General features: G+C 37.1%; 1 protein-coding gene across 1 annotated transcript; it reads left to right on the top strand.

Annotated features, from left to right (window-relative positions):
- The first annotated feature begins 250 nt into the window (after positions 1 to 250).
- On the top strand, positions 251 to 685 carry LOC138910180 (uncharacterized). Its single transcript, XM_070201402.1, has one exon. It carries the CDS (start codon positions 251 to 253, stop codon positions 683 to 685), a length of 435 nt encoding a protein of 144 aa, XP_070057503.1.
- The last annotated feature ends 21,674 nt before the right edge of the window (positions 686 to 22,359 follow it).

The raw sequence follows: 22,359 nt of genomic DNA, 5'->3' as shown, positions 1-22,359 counted from the left end.
GGCCCACATATCCAGCACCGCCACGTCCTCGGGTTCTCTAGTGCGACCTTATTTTAGCACCATGCCAGAGAGTTCCTACCACCCACCAGCTACTCAGGGATCCTCCAGTGGGTATTCAGGCCTTCAGGGTCAGACTTCAGGTCAGCAGTCCACCGTACCGAGAGGTTGTTTCGAGTGCGGGGACCTTAGTCATGTGCGGAGGTTTTTCCCCAGGCTTCGGGGCAAGACAGTGCAACAGGGTCAGCAGCCTATGATTCCAGCACCAGTTTCCCCACCAGCCGTCTGGCCACCTAGAGGTGGAGAGCAGGTGGGTAGGGGCCGTCCTAGAGGTGGAAGCCAGCCAGGAAGTGCTCCAGCCAGATTCTATGCCTTCTTAGATAGACCAGATGCAATAGCCTCAGATACCATGATCACAAGTATTATTTCTATCTGCGGTAGGGATGCTTCAGTACTATTTGATCGAGGGTCTACATATTTATATGTTTCATCTTTGTTTTCTCAATTCTTGGGTGTTCCTCATGAGTCCTTGAGCGCTCTTGTTTATGTGTCCACACTGGTGGGCGATTTTGTTGTTGTGGATCGGATCTATCGGTCCTGCATTATTACATTATGGGGTTATGAGATTAGAGCAGATCTTTTGTTGCTCGATATGACCGACTTTGAGGCCATCTTAGACATGGATTAGTTGTCTCCATATCACCCCATCCTTGATTGTCATGCCAAGACTGTTACCTTGGCGATGCCAGAGTTGCCTAGATTGGAGTGGAAAGGGTTCGTCTGTCAGTACATCTAGTCGGGTTATCTCCTTTCTGAAGGCTCGACACATAGTCGATAAGGGTTGTTTGGATTATCTAGCCTATGTTTGGGATACTACTATAGAGACTCTGGTGATCGATTCAGTTCCTATAGTCCGCGAGTTCTCCGATGTGTATACTTTTGATCTTTCAGGCATGCCACCCGATTGTGATATCAATTTCTGTATTGATTTGGCTCTAGGAACCCAGTCTATCTCTATTCCACTGTACCGCATGGCTCCGAAAAAGTTGAAGGAATTGAAGGAACAACTTGAGGAGTTGCTAGCAAAGGGGTTCGTCAGACCGAGTGTGTCGCCTTGGGGTGCACCGGTGTTATTTGTGAAGAAACAAAATGGGACTATGCGGACGTGCATTGATTACCGCCAGTTGAACAAAGTTACCATTAAGAACAAGTACCCGTTGCCACGTATTGATGATTTGTTTTACTAGTTGCAGGGTGCTAGGGTGTTCTCTAAGATCGACTTGAGATCGGGGTACCATCAGCTGAAGATTCGATATTTTGATGTTCCGAAGATGACTTTTCGGACTAGATATGGCCATTATGAGCTTCTAGTGATATTTTTCGGTTTGACTAACGCTCCGGCGGTGTTTATGGATTTGATGAATCGGGTGTTTAGGCCATATATTGATTCGTTTGTCATTGTCTTCATTGATGATATTTTGATCTACTCACGTAGCATGGAGAAGCACGAGCAGTATTTGAGTGTGGTGCTTCAAACCTTGCGGGAACAGAAGCTATATGCTAAGTTCTCCAAGTGTGATTTCTGGTTAGATTTTATGGCATTCTTAGGACATGTAGTATCAAGCGAGGGTATTAAGGTAGATCCCAAAAATATCGAGGCAGTTCAGAGTTAGCCTCGTCTTACCACGGCGACTGAGATCAGGAGCTTTCTGGGGTTAACAAGTTATTATCATCGATTTGTGGAGGGTTTCTCATCCATTGCAATTCCTTTGACTAGATTGACCCAGAAGGGTGCTCCGTTCCGATGGTCCGATGATTGTGAGGTAAGATTTCAGAAGCTCAAGACAACATTGACTTTAGCAACGGTGCTAGTGTTGCCTTATGGTTCAGGGATGTATACTGTGTATTGTGACGCTTCACGTATTGGTTTGGGTTGTGTATTGATTTAGTAAGGGCAAGTTATTGCATATGCTTTACATCAGCTGTAGTCCCACGAGAAGAATTACCATGTACATGATTTGGAGTTGGCCGCGATTGTTCATGCTCTTACGATCTTGAGGCATTATCTTTATGGGGTGTCATGTGAGGTTTACACCGATCATCGCAGCTTGCAGGATCTCAATTTGAGGCAGCATAGGTGGCTTGAGTTACTAAAAGATTATGATATTACCATCCTTTATCATCCGAGCAACGCTACTGTAGTTGCGGATGCCTTGAGCAGAAAGGCGGAGAGTATGGGTAATTTGGCATTCATTTCAGCAGAGGAGAGGCCACTAGCTTTGGACATTTAGTCCTTGGCTAAAAAACTTGTGAGGTTGGATATTTCAGAGCCCATCTGAGTTTTTGCATGTGTGGTCTCCCAGTCTTCACTATTCGAGCAGATCAAGGCTCGTCAGTTTGATGATCCGCACTTGTTTGTTCTCACAGAGACGGTACTGCAGGGTGGTGCCAAGGAGGTTACTATCAGTGAGGATGGTGTTCTGTGACTCCAGGGTCGCCTATGTGTCCCTAATGTTGATGGATTAAGGAAAAAGATTCTAGAGGAGGCACACAGTTCTCGGTATTTTATTCACCCAGGTGCTATGAAGATGTATCGCGACCTGAGGCAGCATTATTGGTGGCAATGGATGAAGAAGGACATAGTTGAGTATGTAGCGAGGTGCCTAAATTGCTAGCAGGTTATGTACGAGCATCAGAGGCTGGGTGGCCTACTTCAACAAATGACTATACCCGAGTGGAAATGGGAGCGCATTACTATGGACTTCGTAGTTAGGTTACCGTAGACCTTGCGGAAGTTTGATGTAGTTTGGGCCATGTCGACAGGTTGACCAAGTCGGCACACTTCATTCCGATTTTTACCACGTATTCTTCAGAGAGGTTAGCTCAGATTTACATTCAGAAGATTGTTCGGTTGCACGGTGTGCCTGTCTCCATTATATCAAATAGAGACCCTCAGTTTACTTCGCATTTTTAGAGGTCCGTTTAGAGTGAGTTGGGGACCCGGGTAGAGCTCAGCACAGCCTTTCATCCACAGACCAATAGGCAGTCGGAGCGGACAGTTCAGATCATGGAAGATATGCTCAGATCATGCGTGATTGACTTCGAAGGCAGTGGGATCAATTCTTGCCTTTGGCCGAGTTTTCTTACAATAACAGTTATCGGTTCAACATCAAGATGGCTCCATTTGAGGCTTTATATGGTCGGCGATGTCGTTCGCCCATCAGAAAGTTTGAGCCCGGCGAGGCTAAGTTATATGGTACTGATTTAGTGAAGGATGCCTTGGAAAAGGTAAAGTTGATTCAGGAGCGACTCCGTACAACACAGTCCAGACAGAAGATTTACGCAGATCAGAAGGCGCATGATGTATCATTTATGGTGGACGAGAGGGTTTTCTTGAAAGGCTCGCCGATAAAGGGAATCATGAGGTTCGGGAAGAAGGGAAAGTTAAGCCCAAGGTTTATTGGTCCATTTAAGGTGTTGAGACGAGTTGGGGAGGTTTCTTATGAGCTTACTTTGCCTCCCAGTTTGTCGGGAGTTCATCTAGTTTTCCACGTGTCTATGCTCTGAAGGTATCATGCCGACATGTCGCATGTGTTAGAATTTAGCACGGTTCAGCTAGATGAGAGACTGGGTTATGAGGAGGAGCCAGTTGCCATTGTTGATAGACAGGTTCTCCAGTTGAGGTCCAAGAAGATTTTTGCGATAAAAGTTCAGTGGAGGGGACAACCAGTCGAGGAGATGACTTGGGAGGCCGAGGAGGATATGCGGAGCAGATATCCATACCTATTCAGCACTCCAAGTATGATTCAAGACTCGTTCGAGGACGGTCATTTGTTTAAGAGGTGGAGAATGTAACGACCCGACCGATCATTTTTCTTTCTAGATCCCCGTTCCTCTAAATAAGACTCCCCGTATGTGTTTTTACTTTTTTGTGACTTGCGGTGATGGTTAATTCGGAATTTGGAAAGGTTCAGGTTGAAATCAGAACACTTGGTTCCTTAGCTTGGTTTTAAAGGGCTAAGTTTGACTTTGGTCAACATTTTGAGTAAACGACCTAAGAACCGGGATTTGACAGTTCCAATAGGTTCGTATGTTGATTTTGGACTTGGGCGTATGTTCAAATCAGGTTTTGGATGAACCGGGAGCATTTCAGTGCTTAATGTTAAGTTGGCTTATTGAAGGTTTAAAAGTTCTTTAAATTTGGTTTGGAGTAGGTTTTGGTATTATCGAGGTCCATATATGATTCCGAGCCTAAGAATAGTTATGTATGGTGATTTAAGACTTGCACGCAAAATTTGGTGTCATTCCGAGTAGTTTGGGCATGCTTCGGCGCATTTAGAGCAAGTTGAAAGAACTTTAAGTTCGTAGGTTGATTCGATTTGTTTTGGGGTGTGTTTCTTAGTTTTTGTGTTGTTTTTTGTGTTCCGATGGTTCGATCAAGTCCGTCTTATGTTTACGTACATGTTGGTATGTTTGGACGGGGCCTTGGGAGCCTCGGGTGCAATCTGGGCGATGCACGAATTGAATTAGGACACAAATGGGTTGTTGGTACACCAGTTCTGGTGTACCCGCACCTGCAAGCTTTTGGAAGCGGGTGCGAGGCTACATGTGCATGATTTTGGCTGCCAAAGAGGCTTTGGGGCAATTGGCCAGTGGTCCATAGAAGCGGAGAAGCACGCGCAGAAGCGGCCTCGCTTCTGCGATGGATCGCCCGCAGGTGCGAAGGGCCCACAGGTGCGCTTCACTGTCCGCAGAAGCGGGATCCCGTCCGCAGAAGCGTCCCGCGCTGGGCCTGAAGAATTCCGCAGAAGCGGACCAAGTTCCACAGAAGCGGTATCACAGATGTGAAAGTCCTGCTGGACAGAACCTTCATTAAAGTCGGGACTCAAACATTTTGGGTTCATTTATTGCATTCCTTGGGCGATTTTTGGAGCTCTTAGAGAGGGATTTTCACTAGATATTTGAGTTTCGGATTTTTCGGCACCGAGTTGAGGCATTAGAGTGGATTTGAGGCCAGAAAGCGAGCTTTGAGACAAGGTAAATCTCTTGCCTAACCTACTAAGAGGGAATTTACCCCATAGATTATTTAAATTGCTATTTTCTTCTAATTGTGGGAGCTACGTACGCACGAGGTGACAAAAGTCTGTGCGTAGCTACTAATTATGCTTATGTCTGGCAGTTTAGGACCTGGATCATGAAATATTGTAATGTTTGCACTCTACTTCTTAATTAAAGTGCATTAGCCTTGTATTAGCAATTAAACCGGTTGTTTATAAAGTATCCTCTCTTCTTGTGGAGAGGGCCAAACACCTCGGCAGTAGATAGATGCATCTATGGTTTGTGTCGCTTGACCCTTGGCAGTGTACACATTATTCTGGATCGGGCCGTACGACGTCGGCATAATCATGCGTGATAACACTCGAAGTGTAATTATACATTTGATATTTTTTCCTGGCTTGAGAGGCTAAAATTATATAAGACAAAACTTTATTGGGGACTTACCATGCATGAAAGAATTATTTACTTTCTACTTATTATTGAGTTATTATTATTATTATTATTATTATTATTATTATTATTATTATTATTATTATTATTATTATTATTATTATTATTATTATTATTATTATTATTATTATTATTTACATAACCCATGCTTATTTAGAATTCTGTATTTATTTACTGTTAGCCCTTAGTAAGTGTCGATGTCGACCATTCGTTACTACTCCTTCGAGGATAGACTTGATACTTATTGGGTACATGTTGTTTATGTACTCACGCTACATTTCTACACTAACCGTGCATGATCTGAGGTAGGTGCATCTACCAGTCACACCGGTGCGCACCCCCGATACCCTGAGGCATAGTGGTGAGCTGCTTCCTGAGCCGTCCTGCAACACCTAGAGCCTTATCTTTTGTACTTATTTTCTATCAATATTATTTCAAACAATAGTTAGAGTTTTGTATATTCTACTAGTGCTTATACACTTGTGACACCAGGTCTTGGCACACACTCTAGTAGACTTTATGGTTTTGGAGTTTTTATATATCCATGATTGCACTCAGTTGCTTCCGTTTTAACTATTAAACTTTCTACTTCTTAAATATCTTAATAAATAGAATTTAATTACTTGGAAGCCTATTAAAAAAAAGAGTAATCACGTAGTTAGTTCACCGTTGGGCGCCATCATGGCCTATAGGAGAAATTGGGTCGTGACATACGCCCAAGTCCGAAATCACCATACGAACCTATTGGAACCTTCAAATCCCGATTCCGAGATTGTTAAATCATAAGTCACACCTTAGTCAATTTTTCCAACTTAAGGCTTCCGAATTTAGAATTTTCTTTCCAAATAAATTCAGAACTTCACATAATTTAGTTCCGACCACACGAACAAGTCATAATACCTGAAATGAAACTACACAAAGTCTCAAATCACCGAACGATGCGCTAGAGCTCAAAACAACCGGTCGGGTCGTTACAGAATTAGATTGAGTTTAAAGGGTAAAATGGTAGTTTAACCTTTGATGAGGATTTTGGTAATTCAGTGTCACGACCTAAAATCCCAGCACAGGTGTCGTGATGACACCTAGTCTCTAAGACTAGGTAAGCCGATTTCAATTACATTTTGAAGCCATTTTTTTTAATTAGATAAGTAATCAAAACTAACAGCGGAACAAATATGAATATACAACCTCCCAAGACTAGTAGTATTGAGTCATGAACTGTAACTGAATACATGAATTGATCTCAAGGATCGAATACTCAATACTGTTTGAATAATAATTAACAATACAATGTAATGAGAAGACTCCAAGGGACTGCGACGACCAAACAGCTCTACCTTGAATCATTACGATCCCGCTTTAAATCTGTCCAAGTCGGATATCTTCAATACCTAGCTCTACACAAAAATGTGCAGAAGTGTAGTATGAGTACATCACGGTCGGTACCCAGTAAGTATCAAGACTAACCTCAGTGGAGTAGAGACGAGGTACAGTCAAGACACTCACTAGTATAAAAACCTGTGCAATATGATATACAAGAACAATAGAAAGCAAATAACAATAAGGGCAACACAAATCAATCAGTGACATGCATAACATGGCAACAATGACACCATTAATATCGCTCAACAATTTATAAATATAAGTATACCCAATTAAATCAAGTTCTTCTATTAAATATCTTTCACCATAATTCTTACGAATATAAATCCTTCCAAAAAAATATTTTGAATATAATTCTTTCAATTTACTACACAATATGCCTAAGGCTTAAACCCAATATATTTTGCACATATAAGCCCGAGTACGTACTCGTCACCTCGCGTACACGGCTTTTTCACATTTCACAAACGACACATAAGACTCGATGCCTATGGGATAATTCCCCCACTCGAAGTTAGGCAAGATACTTACCTTTTTGAAGTTATGCCGATATTTCAAAATCGCCTTCTTGCTTGAATTGACCTCCGGACAGCTCAAAACTATCCAAATTAATTGTATAACTTTATTAAAATTCATCGAAAACATTTCTGGATAATAAAACGTCGACTTAAAAATTTATTCTAAAAAGTCAATAAACGTAAACACGAGGCCCGCCTCTCGGAACCCGATATAATTTTTACGAAATTCGAACACCCATTCTGATACGAGTTTAACCATACCAATTTTATCAAATTTCGATAATAACTCGACCTCCAAATCTTAAATTTTTGTTTTTGGAAGATTTTGCAAAAAAATTGATTTTCTTCCATAAATTCACGGATTCATGATGTAAATGAGTATGGAATCATGAAATATAATCAATATAGGATAAGGAACACTTACCCCAATGTTTTTCCGTGAAAATCGCCCAAAAATCGCCCAAAAACCGTGCCCCAAAAATACAAAACGAAATAAAGGAAATAACCATTTTTGGTCCTTAAGTTTCTGCCCATCCGTCACTAACATTTTCCGTCACTAAAAGTCCACACTAGAACTTGCTTGCATCAACCTTTATTCAATCGATCATAACTTTATGTACAAATATCCAAATGATGAATGGTTTAACTTTATTGAAACTAGAATCAAAAGACTACAATTGTCATGTTTTGATAATTTTCCAATTCCTTATGAATTGCGAGATAAAAGCTTCCAAAGTCGGCTCCACGCATCAGAAATTTCTGGCGAAACTGCTCTACCAGCCTTCATTCAATCTATCATAACTTTCTGTACAAATGTCCAAATAATGAATAGTGTAACTTTCTGGATACTAGAATCAAATAGCTACAACTTTTATGTTTTAAAATTTTTAAGATTGTTTATAGACTGTGAGATATAAGCTTCCACAGTTGGCTCCACGCACCAGAAATTTCTGTCGAACAGCTCTGCAACAGAAATTTCCAGCAACCATCTTTGTCTGAAATCCATTCTGTTTACCTTCTGAAATCCACCCAAGGCCCTCGGGATCTTAACCAATTATACCAACATGTTTTAAAATACAATACGAACTTAGTCGAGGCTTCGAACCACATCAAACAATATCAAAACAACGAATCGCACCTCAAATCAAAATCTATGAATTTTGAACTTTCAAATTCTATATCTTGTGCCGAAACATATCAAATCAATTTGGAATGACTTCAAATTTTTCACACAAGTCATAAATAACATAACGGACCTATTTTAATTTCCAGAATCGATTTTCGACCTCGAAATCAAAAAGTCAACCCCCCGGTCAAACTTTCCAAAAATTCAACTTTCGGCATTTCAAGCCTAATTCCACTATGGACCGCCGAATAATTTTTCGGACACACTCCTAAGTCCAAAATCCTCATACGGAGCTATTGATATAATCAAAAATTCCATTCCGGAGTCTTTTGCTCAAAAGTCAACTCTCCGGTCAACTCTTTCCATTTAAGCTTCAAATTAAGGATTGTTTCTTTTAATTAATTCCGAATCTTCCGAAACATTAAACTCGACCACACCCGCGGGTCGTAATACTTATTACGAATTCTGAATATCTATAAATCTCTTGCCTAACCTACTAAGAGGGAATTTACCCCATAGATTATTTAAATTGCTATTTTCTTCTAATTGTGGGAGCTACGTACGCACGAGGTGACGAAAGTCTGTGCGTAGCTACTAATTATGATTATGTCTGGTAGTTTAGGACCTGGATCAAGAAATATTATAATGTTTGCACTCTACTTCTTAATTAAAGTGCATTAGCCTTGTATTAGCAATTAAACCGGTTGTTTATAAAGTATCCTCTCTTCTTGTGGAGCGGGCCAAACACCTCGGCAGTAGATAGATGCATCTATGGTTCGTGTCACTTGACCCTTGGCAGTGTACACATTATTCTGGATCGGGCCGTACGACGTCGGCATAATCATGCGTGATAACACTCGAAGTGTAATTATACATTTGATATTTTTTTCTGGCTTAAGAGGCTAAAATTATATAAGACAAAAATTTATTGGGGACTTACCATGCATGAAAGAATTATTTACTTTCTACTTGTTATTGAGTTATTATTATTATTATTATTATTATTATTATTTACATAACCCATGCTTATTTAGAATTCTGTATTTATTTACTGTTAGCCCTTAGTAAGTGTCGATGTCGACCATTCGTTACTACTCCTTCGAGGATAGACTTGATACTTATTGGGTACATGTTGTTTATGTACTCACGCTACATTTCTACACTAACCGTGCATGATCTGAGGTAGGTGCATCTACCAGTCACACCGGCGCGCACCCCCGATACCCTGAGGCCTAGTGGTGAGCTGCTTCCTGAGCCGTCCTGCAACACCTAGAGCCTTATCTTTTGTACTTATTTTCTATCAATATTATTTCAAACAATAGTTAGAGTTTTGTATATTCTACTAGTGCTTATACACTTGTGACACCAGGTCTTGGCACACACTCTAGTAGACTTTATGGTTTTGGAGTTTTTATATATCCATGATTGCACTCAGTTGCTTCCGTTTTAATTATTAAACTTTCTACTTCTTAAATATCTTAATAAATAGAATTTAATTACTTGGAAGCCTATTAAAAAAAAGAGTAATCACGTAGTTAGTTCACCGTTGGGCGCCATCATGGCCTATAGGAGAAATTGGGTCGTGACATACGCCTAAGTCCGAAATCACCATACGAACCTATTGGAACCTTCAAATCCCGATTCCGAGGTTGTTAAATCATAAGTTACACCTTAGTCAATTTTTCCAACTTAAGGCTTCCGAATTTAGAATTTTCTTTCCAAATAAATTCAGAACTTCACATAATTTAATTCCGACCACACGTACAAGTCATAATACCTGAAATGAAACTACACAAAGTCTCAAATCACCGAACGATGCGCTAGAGCTCAAAACAACCGGTCGGGTCGTTACAGAATTAGATTGAGTTTAAAGGGTAAAATGGTAGTTTAACCTTTGATGAGGATTTTGGTAATTCAGTGTCACGACCTAAAATCCCACCACAGGTGTCGTGATGACACCTACTCTCTAAGACTAGGTAAGCCGATTTCAATTACATTTTGAAGCCATTTTTTTTAATTAGATAAGTAATCAAAACTAACAGCGGAACAAATATGAATATACAACCTCCCAAGACTGGTAGTATTGAGTCATGAACTGTAACTGAATATATGAATTGATCTCAAGGATCGAATACTCAATACTGTTTGAATAATAATTAACAATACAATGTAATGAGAAGACTCCAAGGGACTGCGACGACCAAACAGCTCTACCTTGAATCATTACGATCCCGCTTTAACTCTGTCCAAGTCGGATATCTTCAATACCTAGCTCTACACAAAAATGTACAGAAGTGTAGTATGAGTACACCACGGTCGGTACCCAGTAAGTATCAAGACTAACCTCAGTGGAGTAGAGACGAGGTACAGTCAAGACGCTCACTAGTATAAAAACCTGTGCAATATGATATACAAGAATAATAGAAAGCAAATAACAATAAGGGCAGCACAAATCAATCAGTGACATGCATAACATGGCAACAATGACACCATTAATATCGCTCAACAATTTATAAATATAAGTACACCCAATTAAATCAAGTTCTTCTATTAAATATCTTTCACCATAATTCTTACGAATATAAATCCTTCCAAAAAAATATTTTGAATATAATTCTTTCAATTTACTACACAATATGCCTAAGGCTTAAACCCAATATATTTTGCACATATAAGCCCGAGTACGTACTCGTCACCTCGCGTACACGGCTTTTTCACATTTTACAAACGACACATAAGACTCGATGCCTATGGGATAATTCCCCCACTCGAAGTTAGGCAAGATACTTACCATTTTGAAGTTATGCCGATATTTCAAAATCGCCTTCTTGCTTGAATTGACCTCCGGACAGCTCAAAACTATCCAAATTAATTGTATAACTTCATTAAAATTCATCGAAAATATTTCTGGATAATAAAACGTCGACTTGAAAATTTATTCTAAAAAGTCAATAAACGTAAACACGAGGCCCGCCTCTCAGAACCCGATATAATTTTTACGAAATTCGAACACCCATTCTGATACGAGTTTAACCATACCAATTTTATCAAATTCCGATAATAACTCGACCTCCAAATCTTAAATTTTCGTTTTTGAAAGATTTTGCAAAAAATTTTATTTTTCTTTCATAAATTCACGGATTCATGATGTAAATGAGTATGGAATCATGAAATATAATCAATATAGGATAAGGAACACTTACCCCAATGTTTTTCCGTGAAAATCGCCCAAAAATCGCCCAAGAACCGTGCCCCAAAAATACAAAACGAAATAAAGGAAATAACCATTTTTGGTCCTTGAGTTTCTGCCCATCCGTCACTAACATTTTCCGTCATTAAAAGTCCACACCAGAACTTGCTTGCATCAACCTTTATTCAATCGATCATAACTTTATGTACAAATATCCAAATGATGAATGGTTTAACTTTATTGAAACTAGAATCAAAAGACTAAAATTGTCATGTTTTGATAATTTTCCAATTCCTTATGAATTGCGAGATATAAGCTTCCAAAGTCGGCTCCACGCATCAGAAATTTCTGGCGAAACTGCTCTACCAGCCTTCATTCAATCTATCATAACTTTCTGTACAAATGTCCAAATAATGAATAGTGTAACTTTCTGGAAACTAGAATCAAATAGCTACAACTTTTATGTTTTAAAATTTTTAAGATTGTTTATAGACTGTGAGATATAAGCTTCCACAGTTGGCTCCACGCACCAGAAATTTCTGTCGAACAGCTCTGCAACAGAAATTTCCAGCAACCATCTTTGTCTGAAATCCATTCTGTTTACCTTCTGAAATCCACCCAAGGCCCTCGGGATCTTAACCAATTATACCAACATATTTCAAAATACAATACGAACTTAGTCGAGGTTTCGAACCACATCAAACAACATCAAAACGACGAATCGCACCTCAAATCAAAATTTATGAATTTTGAACTTTCAAATTCTATATCTTGTGCCGAAACATATCAAATCAATTTGGAATGACTTCAAATTTTTCACACAAGTCATAAATAACATAACGGACCTATTTTAAATTCCAGAATCGGTTTTCGACCTCGAAATCAAAAAGTCAACCCCCCGGTCAAACTTCCCAAAAATTCAACTTTCGGCATTTCAAGCCTAATTCCACTACGGACTGCCGAATAATTTTTCGGACACACTCCTAAGTCCAAAATCCTCATACGGAGCTATTGATATAATCAAAAATTCTATTCCGGAGTCTTTTGCTCAAAAGTCAACTCTCCGGTCAACTCTTTCCATTTAAGCTTCAAATTAAGGATTGTTTCTTTTAATTAATTCCGAATCTTCCGAAACATTAAACTCGACCACACCCGCGGGTCCTAATACTTATTACGAAGTTGCTCGAGACCTTAAGTCGCTGAACGGAATATTAATTCTTAAAACGACAAGTCGGATCGTTACATTCAGTTCTCAACTTTGGGCTTCACACTTATAATATAGTACTAATGAGTAATATTTTAAAGAAAAAATTGCATAAACATTATATTAGAAGCTGTATTTGAGTTATAATATAAAAGTATAAGTTCCAGGAATAAAATAAACGTTATTTATATAGCTAAATTATTAAAGGAAGAAATTGCCTCAAAGAAGTCTTCAATCACTAGTAATATACATTCAACTTAAAATTTGTTTCGGTCTTATAATTTCATCACATTTATTTTACAAATTATTATGTTTCTTTTTACTTCCAGTAATAACATATAACTCCTGAAAATCGAAATAGCATCGAGGATAGAATTTAAAATATATAAGCACGTAAATATAATTGTACACAATTTTTAATAAAATTAATTTTACACGGACAATCGTATACTAGACATCATAACAAAAATTAACAATTGATAACCGTTTAATTTATAATTGTCTATCAAAAATACGCGAACATCTATTATTTTATAACTTTCTTAAAAGTTAGAAAATTTATATCAAATCACAAGCAAAGCTTACTTCCCATATGTTCATACTATCAAGAGTTTATAATAAAAAATATGGTATAATAACTTCTGTAGACAAGTGTTCTGTCCTTCCTTATTCTAAATGATTTTAATTCTAAAATTATAAGAAAATAGAAAGTTGGGATATTAACCCATGAACATGACACTTAAAGACTCCGAAAGTCACTTTAATTGCTGGAAAATTTTGGTAAAGAACCTTAAACCCAAAAGTAACATTAACCGCTGGAATATATTTTTTAAATTAATTAAAGTTGCCTGTTTAGTATGTGTTCTTCACAATTTTGACAAAATAATTTTAAACGTAAAGTAATATTAAATTATTGAGATATCCTACCCAATCGCCAAAAACACATAATATTTGTACTTATTCTTATTATCTGTCTGAGTTAAGAATAAAGATAATAAATAATATAATTATATAATTTTACGTGTTGTTAACAAAGATAATATTATGTGTTCTTCAAAAAAACAGTATAATTTTCTTTCCCTACGGCAATATTAGTAAAGGAATCCTAAAGGATATATTTCTATCTGAAATAATCTTTTTTTCTCATGAAAACAAAGCACCCCTAATATTTTAGAAGTGAATATCGATGTATGATTCCTTACTTTATAAAAATATTATGGAAGGATTAAAATCCTAAATATTAGGAGTTCTTATATAGTTTAAATAAGAAAATATTTAATAGTAAAAAATTTAGTTTATTTTAAAGTCCTAAAAATAGAGAAATAAAGAAATGACAAATTTGTCTAATGTGAAATCTATTCTTTTAAAGCTAAAAAAGACGAATCGACATTTCGCTAAGAAACTTCATGATCATATTAAAAGTACGAAGCCTCTTAGAAAAATATCGTCCATCTATTTTATCCTTTAAAAATAGAACTCACATGAAACAAAATTATAATTTGATAATTTTTCCTAAAATTTAAGAGTTTAAAATTAACTAAAATTTAAATTATAAAATTCTTATTTATTTGAATTATGTAGAAAGTCTTAAATTTAGCACTTTAGAATCAGTTAAAATTTCAACTTAACTAAGTCATTTCCTTAATCGAACTTGCCCATGTTAATTTGTTATATTAGGATTTTAGAGCTATTTCATTTATTATACACTTTTTTTATTTGAATTAGCAGGAAATCAACAAATAAATAAAATTATTAGGGGAAGGAACAAAAGGCTCATGAATATACTATGAAGTAAGAAAAGACGAGAATGAACCAAAACACAATTCATTTTAGAACAAAGTCTATTCATGGTTCAACATTCTCTTTAATTATAAATTAAACTAGTTAAATTATCCGCGCTTCGCGCGGTTAGCAAAGAAAACCAAAATATGCATGAATAATTATTGTTAGAATCTTTATAATAATAAAAATCAATCTTTACTATATCAAAAAAATAGCCTAAAAGAGGAAAATATAAGGGGTATTATCTCTTTTAGCCCGCGCTAGAAACTATTTATATTTGGTAGCCGAAAAAATATATAAAACTTGCATAATTTTTGTATATAACATACATAATGTATATATATACAAAAATATACAAATTTTATATATTTTTTTTGCTATTATTTTTACAGTGGCTATACTTTTCCAAAATATAATTTGTAAACTCATGGTCTTAAGATAGCCAAGCAGCAAAAATTTCAAAGTCATCTTAAGATTGATTAACATATCATTCGTATATCTTTGATATTCTCGTACCTTTTATTTAAAATAAATAATATCAATAGCATTATATTCAATGGCTTATCAGGGAAAATAGTACTCTTTGATCGGTTTAATGATTTTTTCCATGTTCTCCAAGCGTGACACCGTCAATTTTGTTCTTTTTTTTTTTTGTTTAAAAATATGGTATATAATTGCTTGTTACATGAAAAGCTACATATAAGTATGCCTCTACAATTGAATTGACCACTCATGTTCCTTAAAACCAAAACAAAACAAATTACAAAGAAAAAAAGAATTCCCCTAAAAAGAAGAAAAGGCATGAAGTCAATTTGTACCACACGCAATAAAGGAGTACTCATATTTTAAGTCCTTTAACATAAGTGCAAAATGTGACAAAAATAGGAGAACCAAATATCCCGTAAAGCATGAGTCAAGTAGCAGCAATAGCCTGGAAAGCAAAGCTCCGATACTGTTAATTATCAATATATAAAAGAACATATTGAGATCCAAATTATTCCTCTCAAATCTCAAAATTAAGAATTATAAAACTATTAATTACATCATTACTTCATGTTAATGTTATTAAAAGGGTCTTCCAAAATTTTGAAAACAATGCTACACCTAAAGAATCCTAAAGTTGGAAACTGCATATATGGCATATGTTATGTCAGATGTATAATACTTATTAGGCGAATCCCATAAGCAATATCTGCGAGAAGACCAAAAACACGAAAGATAACGAACAAAATATTTAGTTATTTGTGTATTTAGGCTTTGACAAATATTTATTTAATTTACTCTTTCAAGCTTTATTTTTGTGTCTATTAGAAGTGAAGAAGCTTGGCGAAAATCTTGTTGTAGTATAAGAATAGCCAAAGAATTGGATGAAATTTTGGCGGATCCTTTACTGCAGATTGAAATACCATCAATCCCTAATGCATGCACTTATATGACACTGGTAAAAATAATAGAAAAAATGATAAATGCAAGAGAAATTTCTTTTGACAAACATTCCTACTAAGAAGTCGAGTTTGTCTGTTGCCTAAGTCTTACTATATATTGATATTCTTTGACCGGACTCTTGTAGATCCTATTCAAAGCACAAAGAATAGATTCTTGTCCATTAGTTATGATTTAGGAAAATTAGTCTAACTTAAATAAATAGCACTATTCCATAATTGCAACTGTTGCGCTGCTGCTCGTCATTGTTGAACCGTTACACTTCATTATGAAAGGAAGGCAACCGGTGCATTATTCCTTTATTGAAACGTTACAGTTTTTTATGAAAGCAAGAAACACAACTGACAAAATATATTTGAGAAATTTTTTTTTGTTGAAAAAATAGTTAAATAGAATTCTTCACCAAAGAGAAGTGTCAAGTTTTATATATATATATATATATATATATATATATATATATATATATATATATATATATATATATACAATATTGATTTCCTTCTGTTCCCACACCCCTAATTGTTACTCTTAACTTTGGAGATTTGGAAACCACTATCCTCTTTAACTAACGAAGTTGATTGCTTTTTTTCAAGGATTCTATCATTATAGTTGTCTTGAATTTTTTTTTTTTTTTTTTTTTTTTGGGCCTAGCTCTCTTTATTCGTAGCTTCTATGGTATCCTTTCACTATCTAAAATGAGTTCAGTTTTGATATTTTCAATTCTCAAGATCATTGAAGGACTGATTATAGTGCTTTGAAATAAAGAAGAAAATAACAAACGTTGCTAATTTTTCTTTAAAGAATCTAAAGAAGGATTCAACTTTACCTAGTGTGAGTCGTGAGACTTTAATTCTTCGTTATTATGGCTAATACATTGTAAGTTATTTTTTATTGTTATTGCTTTTACCATGTTTTCTTTTAAGAGATACCAACTATCAAGTTTCAAATCATTTTTTTTTCTTTTATCCTTTGAGTTCATGTAGGCAGATTTCAAGTCTAAATTTTTAAGTTCTTTTAAAAGTTTTAAATTAAAACCATCACTGTATGTATTTTATGTATTTCCACTTTCACATGTTTTGAAGGTGACCATACTCAAAATACATACATATATCAAAACCAAACAATCAAGGCAAAAAGGGTAGACGACGGAAAAGGTTATTCATTCATGAGACTTGCACCCATTTGAAAGCAAATTACATAAACTCACCATTTTTTCAGTGAAAGAGAAAAAGAAGAATGAGCCCCATGGATGCTTTCTGACTCGTGATTCTGCTAGTGCATGCATCTTCAATTCTTCCATAAGCTACATAAAAAGATAGAAGCAGTATCAATTAAATTTATTGAACTATATTAGTGATGGTAATTTCAGAAATAACGAAATTAAGGGAATTCGAAGAGGAGACTATAATTAGTTGGAAGATATTAAAAGCACGTACGCTAGCTAGTCATATACTTGGAATTAGCCATACTGTAATTGTCAAATTATCGATAAATAAAAAAGTTGTTCAATAAGGGAAAAGAAAAAAGTCATATCCTTAAGATGATAGTGTGGGTATTTCGATTTTTGTATCTGCCTCTCCCTTGTAGAGAGTAATGTTCTTTTTTCTCCCAATGAGACACACCCATGTACATCCAGTTCATATTTTGCACTATCCATTAGTAGTTATGAACAACATACATAAAGCAATTAATTATGAAGAGAATGAGGTATGAAGAGGAAGACTGCATATCGCCAAATGCTTTATTGTCGCAGCCGTTTTAATAGTTAAAATTCAGAGAGATTATTGGTTAGACTATACAATTCTTTACCCTTTGCTCTAAAGCAACGATTCTTTAATTATTTACCAAAATAACGGTTGTTTAACTCTTATTAATTGTGTCGTTTAATGGAAAGTTGAAAAGTGAATTTAAGATTTGGAACCGTGTCTTTTCAATTTTCAATTATAAAACAAATTAAATGAAAAGAATGAAGGGAAAAAGTCAAAAAAAAGGGGAAAAAAGAAGATAAATAGGATCTTTGGCCAAAGAGAGATGCCAAGTCACCTTGTCTTTTCCCTCAATTATATATATATATATATATATAGATATTTGACATATCATGTAGAACAAATGTCACGACCTAAAATCCCACCACAGGCGTCGTGATGGCACTTAGTCTTTAAGACTAGGTAAATCGATTACAATTACATTTCGAGACATATTTTTTTAAAATAAAATTTAACACAAGTGTCAAAACCAACAACGGAAATAATTATAACAACCTCCCAATACTGGTAATGTTGAGTCACGAACTCTAACTGAATACATGAAATGATTTCAAGGATCGAATATACAATATTGTTCGAATAATAATTCACAGTACAAAAAAATAAAAAGACTCCAAGGGACTGCGACGACCAAGCAGCTCTACCTTAAATCCTTGCGATCAACACACTAACTCTGTCCGAGTCCGATATCTCCAATATCTGGCTCTGCACAAAAATATGCAAAAGTGTAGTATGAGTACACCACGGTCGGTACCCAGTAAGTATCAAGACTAACCTCGGTGGAGTAGTGGCAAAGTATAGTAAAGACACTCACTAGGCAAATAACCTGTGCAATATAGTAGTATACAATAGTACTGAAAAATAACTAGCAATTATAGCAACAAAAATCAATCAGTGACATAAACAGTAAGGAAACAAGAACACCATAATTATTGCTTAAACGAATAAGGAACACAAGTACAACCAATTAATCAAGTCCTTCAAATATAAATTTTTCACATATAATTCTTTCAAATAAATATCCTTCGAATACACTTCTTTCAAATAAATATCTTTCGAATATAATTCTTTCAAATAAATATCTTTCGAATATACATCTTTCAAATAAATATTATTCGAATATAATTCTTTCAAATAAAAGTCACTCTGTGACACCTCATTTCATAATATTAAAATACGGGTCTTAACCCACTTTCATATTTTCGTAACACGGGTCTCAGCCCACTTTTATATTTCCATGGCACCTCGTACCCATATTTCTATCATAACTGTAACGACCCGACCGGTCGTTTCAAGCTCTAGTGCATCGTTCAGTGGTTTGAGGACTTGAGTAGCTTCACTTCAGGTATTATGACTTGTACATGTGGTCGAAATTGAATTTCGGAAAGTTCGGAGTTGATTTGAAAAGAAAATTCAAACTTCGGAAGCTTTAAGTTGGAAGTTTTGACTAAGGTTTGACTTTTGAGTAGACGACCACAGAATCGGGATTTGAGGGTTCTAATAGGTTCGTATGATGATTTCGGACTTGGGCGTATGTTCGGATTGAGTATCGGATCACCCGGGAGCATTTTGGCGCTTATTATGGAAGGTTGGCATTTTGAAGGCTTAAGAATTTTCGAAGTTTGGTTTGAAGTAGGCTTTGATGTTATCGATGTCAGTTTGGGATTCCAAGCCTTGGAATGGGTTCGTATTATGATTTATGTCTTGTACGCAAAGTTTGGCGTCATTCCGGAATATTTTGGTATGGTTCAGACGCGTTCGTTGAAGTTTAGAAGTTTTAAGAAGGATTTTGGTCGTCGATTCGTAGTTTTGATATTGTTTGATGTGATTTGAGGTCTCGAGAAGGTTCGTGTCATGTATTGGGACCGGTTGGTATGATTAGATGGGGTCCCGGAGGACTCGGGTGACTTTCGGATTTGAATCGGATCGAAATTTTGAAGTTGAGGAATGCTGTTTTTGGCCAATTACTGGTGCAATCGCACCTGCGGAAACTGGGCAGCAGATGCAACTCCACAGAAGCGGCTAGGCTAGCACAAATGCAGATTTTGCTGGGGGAAGGCTGAGACCGCAGATACAGTCGAGTGTCTGCAGAAGCGGAACCGTACCTGCAGGTAAGGCGTCGCAGGAGTGACCTCGCAGAAGTGAGGAAGAGGGTCGAAGAAGCAATTGGATGTGATCATGGTAGAGGCTGCAGGTGCGAAGCAACTCCCGCACCTGCGTGAGCACAGATGCGATGCCTGGAGCACAGAAGCGGGCAGGGCTGTTGAGCATGACTTCGCAAAAGCGTGGATTTCTCCACAGACGCGACGTCGCAGAAGCGTCCAAGATGATCGCAGAAGCGGAAGGTCGTCTGGGCAGAGGCGCTTTTATAAAAACGGGATTTGGCCCATTTTCTTCCATTTTCACTTGGTTGGGGGGATTTTAGAGAGCTTAAAGAGGAGATTTTCATCAAGCAACATAAGGTAAGTGATTCCCACCTATTGTCACTCGAGATGAGTGCGGATTGAGTTCGTTATGTTGTGAAGGGAGCTATTATATTTCTAAGTCAGGTCAAGAGTATATTGAAAGAAGTTGAGTCGGTTAGTAATGGTTGAATCGGCATAATTGTGGGAAAGATCAGTTCCATCGGTGTGTGAAGTTATACATGTGGTTTGTGGACGTACGTGCGGGCTTGACATCCACCATAACTTGATTGATTGGGAGGTATTTAATTCAATGGCCTTTTTGTGTAAATGGATTCTGGAAGAGTCATGGAGGTTTAGATCACGGTTTGAGGTTTGTATTTTTTTGCGGTTTGGGAATTCAGTTGCGTGTAGCATTGGTTCTGCTGAAATGAGCTAAGTGAAAGGTTTCTAGCCAATGAAGTGTTCATTCTACTAGTAGTTCAAGGGTTATGATGAATTTTTGTACTCTCGTATAATGGCATGATAGGTGCAGTGAGCGGCATGGGAATTTTGCGATTCGGTGGCGACAAGAATGTCACGGGCTCGGATGAGCAGTGGTGAATTCAGATGTTCAGAGTAAGCTGGCATTTTCTTTAGTGTCACCTGAGAATGGTGCTCTGCGGAAGGCGCATTGTGTGTTGAATTGTGGGTTCTGGAATTGCTTTACAGATTAGAACGGTTGGTGGTATGGGTGTGCAGACATTGCTACCTGGTGCAAAAGATCGTGTGAGAGTATCCCACGGGAAAATCTGTATAAGTGTGTCATGTTAGTCTTAAAGATTGAAACCAAGTATGAAAATTATGGTAATATCGTTAATGCGAGAGTTTATGCCTGAGAGGTGTCCTGTTCCTTGGACTATGGACCGTGTGAGCTTGTTTTGGATTTGATGGTTGTTCTTATGTGTCATGAATAGTGCCATTGTGGATCTTTGGAAGGTTATTGGCCCAATATGGTATGACCAGAATTGGTGTGAGGTCCGTTGGTGGGTCTAATGTTAGTGGGTGCTCTACGTCAGGTCGGACGTGTTCATTCGTCATAGCATTACTTACGGAGGAGTCGTTGGGCATTGGATGTTATTCCCGTCGTCAGCTATTCCATGTAAATCTCTATTATGCCATGTGGGTTGTGAGGCGGCTTGATTATTCGCACACGTGTTGAGGTCCCGTGTAGCTTGTGGTGTTATCTGAGCAGGTGTCTCTCGAGATGCAAGTCATCATTGCACCTTAGTTGTGCTTGGATTTCGTAGCGTATGGTGCTATCCGTCTCCTTAGGATTTGAATTATTCACTTGGCGTGCTTGTGGTCGATATTCGGGCATTTCGTAAATATAAGTGTTACAGCTTGATGTGTGTGTTATCTCCTTGATTGTTATGTGCGAATCGGGTGGCACTCCACCACAAGTATATTGTTTGGATCGGTTTGCACGCCGTAATATTGTCATTTTTGGATCGGGTTGCACGCCGCAACAGCGAGATGTTCAGCATAGCTCCTTACACTTATTTTGGGTGTCTTGTTTTGCATCCCCGAGGTAGGTTAACAACATCTATTTGTCCGTTTTATTCATTACACGGACTGGATAGCCTTCTCCAGAGCTCATTCTTGCTTATGTATCACATTCGAGTTGTAGCTTGTTGGCGTGTTGTGGGCGTCATATAACATTTTTGGCAATGTCTGAGATGGATTATTGCCTGAGCAGCTTGTACTGGGTGAGACGAGACCATTGGACCTGAAATTTGTGCAATCAGATTTATATAAGGTACGTTGAAGAGAAAATATCGTTATTCAGTTTAGAATGAGGTAATGGTTCTTGTCAGGAGGAGAGACTCCATGAATTATTGATTCAGCAGTTAGTTATGAGTTTCTACATATCTCTTTCATCGTGGCAGTATTGCGAGAGTTGGAACATGACTTATATGTATCATGAGGTGTGTTGTGGGTATCAGATTCATGAAATTGTAGCTATTGTGGTCGGGGGATGTTATTATGGGCAACCGACTT

This window comes from Nicotiana tomentosiformis, chromosome 4 (genome assembly GCF_000390325.3).
Source record: "Nicotiana tomentosiformis chromosome 4, ASM39032v3, whole genome shotgun sequence".
Taxonomy (NCBI): Eukaryota; Viridiplantae; Streptophyta; class Magnoliopsida; order Solanales; family Solanaceae; genus Nicotiana; species Nicotiana tomentosiformis.
The sequence above is the reverse complement of the archived record's forward strand: the minus strand, read 5'-3'. Positions and strand labels throughout refer to the sequence as shown.

What these genes read in the sequence shown, in the direction of transcription:
- LOC138910180 (XM_070201402.1), top strand. Translation starts at nt 251, where the DNA reads ATGATTCCAGCACCAGTTTCCCCACCAGCCGTCTGGCCACCTAGAGGT.